The sequence below is a fragment of the Mastigoproctus giganteus genome, chromosome 9 (genome assembly GCF_048544385.1).
Source record: "Mastigoproctus giganteus isolate SK-2022 chromosome 9, ASM4854438v1, whole genome shotgun sequence".
NCBI classification, from domain to species: domain Eukaryota; kingdom Metazoa; phylum Arthropoda; class Arachnida; order Uropygi; family Thelyphonidae; genus Mastigoproctus; species Mastigoproctus giganteus.
This window is the reverse complement of record NC_143583.1, coordinates 216,905,339-216,918,131: the sequence shown is the minus strand read 5'-3', so window position 1 is coordinate 216,918,131 and position 12,793 is coordinate 216,905,339. Positions and strand designations below refer to the sequence as shown.

At 38.0% G+C, this 12,793-nt stretch overlaps 1 protein-coding gene across 2 annotated transcripts in view; it reads right to left on the bottom strand.

Annotated features, from left to right (window-relative positions):
* LOC150081124 (uncharacterized) overlaps nt 1–12,793 on the bottom strand; it is a 1,253,880-nt gene that overhangs the window by 996,902 nt on the left and 244,185 nt on the right. For both annotated transcript variants that reach the window (XM_090381132.1, XM_090381131.1), the window contains exon 4: nt 3,060–3,195. In XM_090381132.1, the coding sequence (XP_090237258.1) occupies nt 3,060–3,195 (136 nt within the window). The remainder of the gene's footprint in view (nt 1–3,059; nt 3,196–12,793) is intronic.

Below are 12,793 nucleotides of genomic sequence, written 5' to 3'. Positions count from 1 at the left end.
ATATCTTCTTTCGTCTTCTCAACCTCCAACCCAAGCACGGTACTAAGTACTATAGGTTCTAATACCTGTGGTGTTTGGGGTTTTCATAAAAAAAGCCATATAGTATATGTTGTTTTTGTGTTTGCTGATCTTCTTTGCTAAATCTGTCTCTCCTTCGCTTTTTAAAAAAAACTAATTATTGTATCAAAAAGGTTTATAAATCTTGTTAGAAAGCCATCTGACTTCTGTATGTAAAAGAAGCTTCACTTACTGTTCTTCATTAACACAATTTTCTGAAAAGGCAATCATATTTGCTATGTGACTTTATTTTATTGATGGTTTTAATAACTATACTGAGAGAATGATAAAAAAAACTGGACTAATATTTTTTGCAGCCAGATGACGTGGGTGCATAATGCAGTGTATTGCAAGAACTTACGGGATGTACTTCCTTTAGGTGAGCTATAAAACCTTTGTCTTCCAATCATGGAGGTAGAACCATCAGTGGCACAGGATACCAAATTTTCCAATGGTACTTGTTTTTCATCAAACCATGTTTTTACAGCAGCAAAAATGGATGCGCCAGTACAGTCAGTTTCTATAGATTTTACAAACAACACCTCTTCTTGCAATTTACATCATCGAAATAACGAATGTATGCCATTATAATGGCCTTATTGTCAGTAATGGATTCATCAATCTGAATAGAAAATGTTCTCACTTTTATTTTGTCAATTAGCTGTTCTTCAATGTTAACTGATATCTCATCGATTCGTCTTCAAATTGAATTCGTTGCTCAATGGCAATGCTTTTAAAATACTGGAGGGATTTTGATGCATTACTGTTGAAATAGGCTCTAATGCGGGTCATATCACAGTCTCAGCAACTGTATGAGCACTACCAGTTTTTGCAATGTTTCCTTGTCATTTTTTTCTGTGTTCTTCTTAAATAAGGAAGCAACAGTGTTACGGTTGCTCAAAATTCTGTTTTAAAATTTCAAAATATTCGATATGTTTACCTACTTTATCAGGATGTTTCCTTTTTAAGTGACTAAAAATCTTGACGGTTCCATAAGCTCATTTGAAAAAATAACTATTACATGAGACACACAGGCTGTCTTGGGTCGAATGTGCTTTCAATAACACCATAAGCTAGATATTCATCCCGATACTGTCAGCACTTTTTTCTTTTCAGCACTTTATACGATTGATGATGAGTTGAATAACTACAAAGAATTAAATAATGAAATATAAACTATTTTCATTTATATAACTGGATAGATTTTGTAATAACTGGATAGAACCCAAGGTGCCTTTTTTTAGGTTTAACTTCAACATTTTCTCCTCCGCTTTGTTCTCAGTTATTACAAAATCATTTAACTTCTTGTTAGAATTTGATAAACATCTGGCCCTCTCTTCCTTGAATAACTCCTCATGTGTGAATGTAGATGCAAAATACTCATTTAGTTCAGCAGCTATCTGAGAATGATCATCTACAGCCGAACCATTGATATCAAGTGGACCAATCTGATTCATCCCCTTCCTTTTAGAGTTTATATAGGTAAAGAAGTCTTTTGTTTTTCTTTACATCCTTTGCCAAAGGTTTTTAATAATCTGCCTTCGCTTGCCTAGTGAGTTAGATATCAATTCTGTAAGGAAAATCATGGTTAACGCATGTTATTTTTATTTTGTAAACTTAAAATTCCTTAAATTTATTTTATTGCACACTTAGCGTAATTTGAAAAATATTCAGTTGTGGGGGTGGGAAGGTATTAATTTTTCTAGTTTATTGATATGGCTCTAGGTGTTACGCGACACACTTAACATATGTTGCATTCTGCAGAAGACGATTACCACCCCTGGTTATTTCTTAGCAATCCGCGTAAGACCTTGCAGGCTGAACTACACGAAAAATTAAAACAACTCCACTTCCTCCTTTAACCCATTTTTTGGAAAGGATTACTGGGAATTATCATATATTTCTGGCGCCTCCGTAGCCAGGTGGGCAGGAGCAGCAGTGCGTAGCACACGCTTCTTGATTAGACCGGGGTTCGAGCCCGTGACCACCAAATACGGAGGATGCGGAAAGGTCAGGGAATGACCACCTCATATACCCGGAGCAATATGGCCTGAGTTGCTAATGCTCCTAAAAAAAAACCAAAATAACAAATAACATATTTCTGCTTTAGAGTCTCCTTAGAGGTGGAAACCAAGATTGCAATTAACATGCTGAAGTAATTAAGTGATCACTCAGTCAAGAACGTTTGGGCCTTTCCAGAGATGATCGCACATATCACAGTAAACTCGATACATATTTGTGAGTAACAAATTGTGATTGCATCAGCAGCAGGTATTCATATATAAACTGTTTCGCTTATTTATAGGTTACAGGCCATTTATTGTCTGATTTTTTTTTCCTGTCATATCTGGGCTGAAATTCTGGAATTTGATATTAAAATTGAAGTAAGTATTTTTCTTAATCATGTGCTTTTTTTTCTTTTTTTTTCTGAATAGGAAAGCTGTTCCCTATCATCAAAGAAAATAGTACTTCTGAAACGAATGTAAACTGATATTAGATAAAATTTATTTCCCTGACGCTTGGACTAAGAAAGTGATTACTCCGGTTGGATAAACACAATTGACCATACTTTCTGTCAGATTTTATCATCTGCTCTTTGAAAAATAGAAATAAAATTTGACCGCAATCCAAACGAACTTCAGCCCTGACTGAACTTCGTTTCAAGCCACTCATGCCACGAAAACTGTACATGTTTCTGCGTGTGGGGCAAATAAATTAAATATAAATGCTTGGTATGTCTGTTTCGCGTCTCTAGCACTTTTTAGGCTTAATATATGAGACATCGGATACCAATCGCCCATGCCCTGCTTTTTTTTCCGCTGAGATCTACATGTACAGCAATATGCAGCCAATTAGTCCGAATTAGCAGTCTTTTTAATCATTTAATTGATATTATCGGTGATCTTAGAGAATCAATAATCTCTTCTATAAATCAATCACTAGTGGAGTCAAATCCAATGTGTTAAGTTTTCCAAAGCTACACTTTTTAAACTTGCACCTACCTTGTAGGCAATGTGAGATCTGCTCTTTTAGACAACCTGTAAGCTGTCTGCATGCGATTCGATCCTCGAACTTTTTTAACTCCAGGAAAATCAAATTCTAAGTCATCCAGCCGAAATTTTCTGATGAAATCAAAGCCTGCAATGCAAAAAATTATTTTTAACTGATTTAGTTAACAGCAAGTAAAGAAAAAACATAAAATAAAAAAAAAGCTTTTTGAAATTTTGTTCAGAGCAAAACCTGCGTAACACGAATAGAAATTAGGAGGTACATTTTACTGTTTTAAAGTTCAATTCCTTTCATTCCCAAATTATTTAATCTGCTTCACTTTTAAAACCTATAGCATTGCAAACAAAAGTCTGGTTTCATCACCACCTTTACAAAAGACAGCATGATGCACACCAGCAGCATTTGCAAAACAACAACCTACAATTGTTTCTTCAAAAGCAAGCGGAAATTACTTGGAACATCAGGAAGAATACGATTCGTTCTGAATGCGCATGCAGCGCTTTTAACGATTGGATTGGATCAAAGGAATTTCGGGATTTATTAATATTAGTAGTGGCAAATTATGCACGGAAGCAAGTTTATAGATCATCAACAAAAAAAAAATAATAATAAAAAAAAATACTCCCAAATAAAAATCTTTTTTTTTTTTCCATTCCTCTCTGTGATAATTTGTCTAATTCTTCCATATATTCAAACTACCCACATTCATAATAACAGATGAAAGGGTTTTTTTTTTCCGGCAGATGCAGAGTATGTTGTCTTCCTTGCATCATTATGCTATTTTAATATAAACACCAAATGCGTAGAAGAAAATTACCATATATTAGTATTGCAGAAAGGATGGAAAGTAACTAATTCCAATGATCTGTAACGAGTGTTTGCCGACACTATTATCCGTCTTATCTTTCTTATCTTCACGCTTTCACAAATGAACGCGTGAATTGCTCCTGTGACTCCGCCACCTTGGTGCTCAGGAACAACCATGTACTACATTCAAGGCCTTATTTACTGCGTCGCTATAAATCAAGCCTTGAATGTAGTACATGTTTTTAGTACTGTACAGTAAATAAGACGTACACTACATATAAAGTACAATGCATATATAGTTATAGATAGACGTGACGGAAGTTACAAACGTATAGTTTGTAACAAACGTTTCAGTTTATTTATTTATTTATTTATTATTATTATTATTATTTTTAAAATAAAAAAGATATACTGTAGGCTGACAATAATAAACTGCAACCATTTTTCTGCCGTTCTACATATTTATGAGTTTCGGGGTGTGATTCCAAAAATATGATCTTAGTTTTTGCATACCACCAACGGTTTGCCCCGAAAAATGAAAAGAAAGTTAAATATGCAATGATACTGTATTTAAAGACTAAATGCACAAGGCATAATATGATATGGGTTTAAATTAATATATAATATCGATGTAGACACACCACAGTTTACCCATAAATTTAACTACGTAGTAGTTAAATTTATGGGTAAACTATGCAAAGGCATCGTTTAATTGTATCTTATGTTGTGGTTTTTGATTTGATTTCATTTGGATTTTATTGGCGCATTAGCAACTAAGGCTATAATGTGCCAGAACCAGGTCGTACATAAAAAGTTATCTCATGTTGTGGCTGCCTACATTTGTGGTGGTGCCCACTGAGAATAAATAACAGTAATCTCCTCTAGAGAAGCATCATTTATTCGAAGTAGTGGTATCTCGTATCCGGTATCTCGTTGTGAAGGTAGCCACAATATTAGATAAAATTAAACGATGCTTTTACACTACGTATGTAGTTAAATTTATGGGTAAACTATGGTGTATCCGTAGGCGAGTGGGCAGGAGCGGGAGTGCAGTAGCACACGCTCTTTGAGTAGACCGGGGTTCAAGCCCCTGACTGCTGAATACGGTCGATCTGCCAACCCGTACTGGACCAGCGTGGCAGATTATGGTCCATTTCCCTCAACATGAATTGTTGAGGAGGCTTCTATCCTGCAGTGGGTTGATAATGGCTGCAACCCACTGCAGCCATTATCAACCCACTGCAGGATAGAAGTGGGTTGATAATGGCTGCACTTTACTTTTTTATGGTGTATCTACACCGTGGGCCAAAAGTAGGTATACAGTATTGAAAGGGTCATGTTTAGTCTCTCAGCTGCTCAAAATGTCCTCCATCGACGTTGCAACATTCCTGGAACCTGTCCCCGACACTGTGACACAAATTCTGGTTAGCACCAATGTCGATAAATGCTTGAAGGATGAACCCCTTTCAATTCGTCCCACTGTGTGGGGCTTCCTCTCAAAAACCTTCTCCTTTACTACGCCTCAAAAGAAAAATAATAATTCAATATCCTTCTATTACCTGTAAACTAAAAAGATATAATAATGAAAAAATAAAATAAATATACCATCACCCGATCAGTACTGTATACCTACTTTTGGCCCACCCTGCATAGCAATGATAGTATGTCACATGTATCGACAATGCTAAAGAATTAGCATTGTCGACAATGCTTCTCTAAAGAATGGAGTATTAACCTTTGATACAAGTAAACAAGCTAAATATCACAAATTAAGAAGAAAACACAAATTAAGAAGTTTATTACTTATTAAAGAATACAGTAAGGTAATTGTAACGGTGTGACCTATCATCAATTTTGGGGAAAGGTCTTACAGTTGGAGAGTATATAACTAGTACTAACATTTAATTCTGATACAGTTTTCACTTAAAATGCATTTTACATTAGTTAGCACATACATATACATACAAGGAGATACTTCTGCTAGTCAGAGCAGTTCCCAGTGATCTCTCCAACGATGGTGACAGTGGGGTTGATGGCTGGTGCGGGTGATGTCTGGCGAATAGTACCATACGGTGTGGGGATAAGTGTTTCGTTATTCTGCGTCTGTACCTTATATCTGATGGATAGTAGGGTGTTTTTAGTGTCAAACGGCACCAGTAGTTCCCCCATCTCCGCATAGTATACTTTGTGTGTGAAACAGAACACTATCAATGCCAGAGATTTAAAGGTGTATGGATTTTGTATATGTGTAGTGTCGTGTGCCGTTGTTCCTTTGGTCATTTAGCCGCTGGGCCCCTAATGGGACCCAACGTTGCCCCACTCCGCCCCGTGGAGGAAGCCCAGGTATACCATTATTATAATTATTTCCTCTTACTGGTCCTGCCACCTAATTTCCTGAGATTTCAGTGGAAAGGATCTAAAAAAAAAAAAAAAAAAGGCAAAAAAAAAAAAACGGAAAAAAAAAAAGGGAACGCTGAAGTTGGAAAAGCCAAAAACTGGAGATCGCGGTTATTTTCACACGTTTAAATTTAGATGTGTGGGGCATTCGCTTGCATATAGATAGAGTTCGGAGGTAGACTGAAGACTGGGGGGGGAGAAGACAGAAGTATGGGGATGTTAGGGAAAGCGACCCCGATCAGTCAGTGAGGCAGGTCCATGCTTCACCAGAAGAAGAAGCGGGGAGAAAGGAGACAGAACTCCTCTCCTTCCCCCCCCATGCAAGGGAACGTGATACAAATCACCAGATGGCACTGGCAGCAGAGCTGCAGGTTGTCAAGGTCGGTGCACAGTCCAGATCACGTAAGTGTTGTATTCAGTGAAGACATCGTTCTTGGCACACAGGTCGCGTCCAGGTTGTACTATCAGTTTTGTTGCCAGGCTTGGTTTGGTCGTGGGTGGATGTATACCTCGGTTGCTACTGGAGGGACATTCGAGGTCAGAATTATGTCTTAGTTGAGCGAGAAGGTTTTTCGTCTCTCGAAGAGATCGTGGGCAAATATCTTGAAGGCATTATTGTGCCTTTCATCACTCAGGATGTGATGTTCCTGGTCTAGCGGCTAGTAATATATTTTTGTTATTAGTTGGCATCTGTGATCTTCATATAGTTCACATCTGTACATTAGGTGCTCCTAACTTTCAGGGAGTCCACAGTGACATAGTGGATTGTTAGTGAAGCCTAGGATGGAGAGTTTCTCCCTAACGGGTCCGTGTCCTGTTAGCCGGAAGGTAGCATGTAGACCTGGTAAAAACCAATGTGGCAACTTTGGGTAGGTCCTTTCGATGACATTGAATATGAACTTCTTGGTGACGTTTCCCTTGGTGGAATTGGTCCAGCGGTCCTGCCATATCCGCATTAGGTGAGTATCAAGTAGTCTTTTCTCCATCCTGAGGGTGTTTGTTGGGTCCGTGGTATAGGCAAGGCAGGTTTACTGTTCTGCCTTTTGTGAGGTTATACATTAGGCCTGTCCGGACAATCTCCAGGTCAAGGGGGAGGGCACTGGCCAGCACTTGTAGGGCATGGGTGCTGACTGTGCAGTAACCCCTAGATATAGTCAGCACTATAGAGTGCTGTATCGTGTCAAGTTTCTTCCTATTCGTCGCCGTTATTGCTTTGTGGTTCTATAGGCTGGAGTCATAGCTGATGATTGACATAAAGGCAGTCTTTTAGAGCAAGGACAGTGTGCAGGGTTTAAGGCCCCAGTCTCTTCGGGTGATTCTATTGACCATGGCCATTCTATTGACCATGAAAATATGTAATTTCGGATCTTCCTTTGGATGTATTTGAAGTGGGGAGTGAATGTCAGGTTCCTGTCCAGGACAATCCAAAGGTGCTTCATTTGCTTTGTTAGGCTAATTGTTGTTCTCTGTATTTTTATTTGTAGGGGCCTCCTAATATTTAGGTTCCCTTTAAAAGTAGGGAGCTAGCTTTTTGTTAATGAGATGCGAAGGAGGTTATGGTTTGCAGATTCCTGCAGGGTAGTGAGGGCTCTGTTGGCCATTGCTTCTAGTTGTCGAGAGTCCGCTGCGAGGGAGAGTACTAAATCATCCGCATATGCCTGTGAATGTACGTTTTGAAGATAGTAGTTTAGGAATTCATCTAGGACAAATATTCCACAGGGTGGGCCCCAGGACAGGGCCCTGAGGACAACCTCTGTGGATCTGCCGCGAGACTGATCCGATGGATATCTATACATGTCCATTGTAAATTTTATTTTATTATTTTTTTAAATTTTCATCATTTGGAGCACTGGGTTTCGTTTAACGAATCCATCGCAAAGTGCCAGACTGTGTACCTGTATCCTCGAAATAGTATGGTGGTTGCTTAGTGCACGATAGGAGCTACGACGTGTGCAAATGTCTCAAAAGTTAGTGGAAGAGATTACGCATGTAAACAGTTTTATTGTAATCGTGATCTTCATACGATTAATGGGTGTTGGCAGCCTTTGGTAGATCTACCTGCATATAGTCAGCACTGCGACGGTAGGTAATGCTTTTACATTACACATTTCAGGATACGGCACTTTTTCTGTATAAACTTTTGTCTTTAATATTGGGCATTGACACGCCCAAATTTTCAACTGCATATACAGAGGGGCAAATGAAGAAATAAAAAAAAAACTGCTGTTTTGAATGCCATCTCAAGTTTCTAATTTTGTTTAATAAGATTTCTATGTGGTTGTGGAAGCGAAGCTTGGGGTATGAGTCCCAAGTCCCTGTGGCTACTTAAGGCTCATGTGATAGGATTACTGTGATAGGATCACCAAGTACAGGGGGTAGGATTAGTTGGCATTCTTTAGCGAGAAAGCATCATTACTGATTTATTTGGGTTAAGTAGGAATCCTCCTCTGGTTAATAATGAAAAAAAATAAAAATAAAAAAAAAATAAAAAAATAAATAAAAGTGTACAATTGAACGTCTTTTCTTTTGGTCAGTGCACAACCATCCCAAACCAATAACCAGATGTAGTCTCTCATCATAGCCTCATCCTATTGTCCTTCGTACCCTTTTTCCACTGACTGCATCTATTCCCATATTCTTCATTACATCGTCCAGATTTGCTCTTAAGAAATCAAGATGAGAGCGTCAATTTCCCTCGAATTAAAGTAATTTGAGGGAAATTGGGATCCACTGCTGTCCTTATTCTACCTCCTATTCCTCCTAGCCTTAATTTGGTAAAAGCCTTTCATTCCTTTTCACTACATAAATAATTTTCACTAATAAAAATTATTAGTTGGCACTCACTTTCATTATTTTTGATTCGCTACTATCTGTCGAGCTAGCGGTTATTCTGCCAGTTTGCTGCTAAATTTAACATATTTTGCATCTATAATATTAGAGTATTGGAATTTATAATTTTAGAATATTTGAATCTAGACCAAATGGAAAACAGAAACAGATAGCCTTAGCCAATTATTGATAGGATGTATTGAGTGGAGCTAGCCCTCGTCAACGTTCTATTCAAGGTATCCTTTTATTAGTAATTTGCTTCATCATCATTTAATTATTATGTTATTTTATTGTATTTAATTATAATTTGTGTTTAATTATAGGGTATAACAATGAAGTCCAAATAAGGTTACCTAAATACTTGACTTATGGCTCTATAGGTATATATAGGTATATATAACTAATTATATTAAATATCATTAGTCATATGATTCCCTTGTATTCAGTTCAAAAAATACTGTTATATATATATATATATATATATAATAGCATAATGAAGTAGTTAAAAAATAAAAAATGGTACAAAATATAATACGAAAATTAAGAAAATAAATATAAAGCTATCATTATAGGCAGCACAATGCACATTCCTCCACATGATGCCCAATGTATAACTGATATTAAATATTAAATCAAAATTAATGCCAGCAGCATGGCAAAACCGTTGAGCGAAAAATAAATTAAACAAAATAATTAATCAACAGGGAGGGAGAAGAAAAGGTAAGACTGAAAAATTGTAGCAGAAAATCTCCAAATAAATTTAGAAAATCCAATTCAAAATAATAAATCAATTTAAAAATTTAGAGCCAATTACATAAGAATTTAGCGACACCCCCCCCCCCTCGTAAGGTGCAAGTTCCGAATTACGTGAAATATCACAAACAGAGACTAAACTAACTACAATAAAATAAAATACAACCAAAATAAAAGACTGCTGTTTGTATGAAGTGCTCCGTAAACTTTTCTTGATTTGTGTGTTTTTTAATTAAAGTATTAAGTTCCTATTAGGGTCACCACATAAAGATAGGCCCTTGGATTGCCAAGTGCAAGTACTTTATTATTTGAGCAGACAACAGATAAGTATTAAATGAATTTCTGCATTTTCATTCTGTTACTGTATACAAGCGCTTTCAGCCATTATCTTGTATTCCTGGGTATATATTACCTTCATGCACAAGTACATGGTGGGTAGCCACCCAGGTGTGAACCAACGTAAGCAGGGGTCGAGGTGCGGCGCCCACACTACATGGAGGAATGCCGCCCCTCTATGTTACAAGGCAGTACTAGGTGGTAGATGACTCTCATCAACTGGTGCAATACCACCACTTTCTTATTCGAGGCTTGAAGTGGTGGAACCCATGTTCAGTCTCTGGAGCTAAGTTCCGGTCAAACATGCAATATGATTGATGACTTCGAGATTATGATGAACATTGTTGCTGAGATCCAATATTCCTTACATTTCGTGCGTACAACTCTAAAACGGTGTTCGCAGGCCGGCCGCTAGTTAGTACACCGGACCGCACCTATTGGTAATTCTCTAGAAGGCTTCCGGATCAGTATAATCTTGCTACCTGTACTCGGCCAGATATTGACTGGAGGGCGTCCGAGTAGTGTGTATGCGGGGAACATTGTCGAGGCCACGTTATGTCAAGGATCTAGGTATATTCTTACCACATGTACGCCATATCCAAAAATTTCATTACTTCCATACAAGCATGTCCCTCCCACTTTTTCTTACTATTGAATACACCATGAATTGTCAAACTAATAGAGCAAGCTTATCTGCGAAAAGATCTAAACCTACCAAACACTTCTTAATTCATTTCACGTGGTCTAAATTCTAATCTCAACCATGTCCATTTCCACTTGCAGTCTGCCAAATCCCATGTACTTTTTCTGACAGAATCTCAGTTATCGGTTGATTCAACTACTGCTCATCTGAAATTCCCAAATTATTCGCTGTATGATTCCTTTCGCCACAAAGGTGATACTTGTGCATATGTCCGTTCTTATATTCCCTGTCAGAGACTTGGCAATTTGGAATCTCCTTTCTTTGATCTTCTCTGGCTTAAATCTATCTACCTCATTGTGTCAAATTCGTCTGTTGTCTCTACCGTTCTCCCAACTCCACTAATCACTTGGAGCTCTTTGACTTTCTCTCTTTGCAACTTGACTTTCTCCAGTCCAACTTTCCTAACAGTGAGGTAATTTTCCTTGGTGGTTTTAATGTTCACAACTCCAGCTGGTTTCCGTTTTCTAGTCACACAGACCCAGCTGGTCGAGATGCTGAGGCTTTTGCAATTACTAACGACCTTGCACAAACGACCTTGTTCATTTACCTACAAGAATACAGCCAATACACTTGATCTTTTTCTCACAAACAACCCTTCTAAATACACGGTCGAAGTGAGAGGTCCTTTAGGAACTTCAGATCACAACTTAGTGATTGTTTCTTCTCTAATGGAACCTATATCTCATTACAAGAATGCAAAATGTGATGACCTGCGAGACTTCTTTTCTTCTTTTCCTTGGTCGGATTGCCGTTTCAAAACTTCTGATGTCAACATTTGCTAAGATCGTGTCAGTGAAATTATTCTTACAGGAATGGAATCCTTTAACACACACTCCAATTTAAAATCTCGTCCTTTATCTAAACATTGGTTTTCCAATAAATGTGCTAAGGCTGTTCAAGAGAAGAATGTTGCATATCGTAATTGGCTTGTTTCTAATTCTCCAGTTTCATTTTCTGCCTAAACCAAAGCTCGCAACAATTGTAAAGCAGTTATTAATCAGTCCAAATTAGAGTTTGAACAAGCTAAGAGTAGAAAACTTGCTTCTTGCCCTAATGGTAGCTGAGCATTCTGGTCTCTTGCCAAAGCTATTGGCCGCAACATTTTGCCCATCTCTGCTCCCACCTCTGTCCAAACCAGATGGTTCTGTTGTCACTTCAGCCAAGGATAAAGCTGACCGCTAGCATCCCATTTTTCTTCCAACTCATATATTAATGATCTTGGTAAAACACTTCCTACCATTCCCAACACGCTCCATTCAATGCCCCCTGCGGTCTTCCGTCAAAATGATGTCAGAAGGATTTTGACGAATCTTGATGCTAAGAAAGCTCCATGTCCCGATGGTATTTCTCCACTTGTTCTCAAAACCTGTGCTCCTGAACTTACTCCTATTCTTTGCCGCCTTTTTTCACTTTCTTATTCCAAAGGTGTTTTTCCTTCTGCTTGGAAATTTGCTCATATCCAGTCAGTTCCTAAAAATGGTGACAAATCCCTCCCATCCAATTATCGTCCCATTGCAATTACTTCTACTCTTTCTAAAATAATGGAGTATTCAATTAACCGCAATGTCTTAAACTACCTAGAAACCTTCCGTCTGATCAACGATCGCCAGTATGGTTTCTGTCAGTGTCGATCCACTAGTGATATTCTGGCTTATATTACCCATTTATGGACTAATTCAATGGAAAAGTTCAGTTAAAACACAAGCAGTTTCTCTTGAAATCTCAAAGGCTTTCGATCGTGTTTGGCATAAAGGTCTTCTAAACAAGTTTCCATCTTATCGTTTGCCAACTGTTTATAGTAATTGGTTATCCAGTTTTCCCTCTGGTCACTCACTGAGGGTGATGGTAGATAGCTCTCTGTCTTCTAACTTCTCGACTAATGCCGGCGTCTCCCAAGGTTCT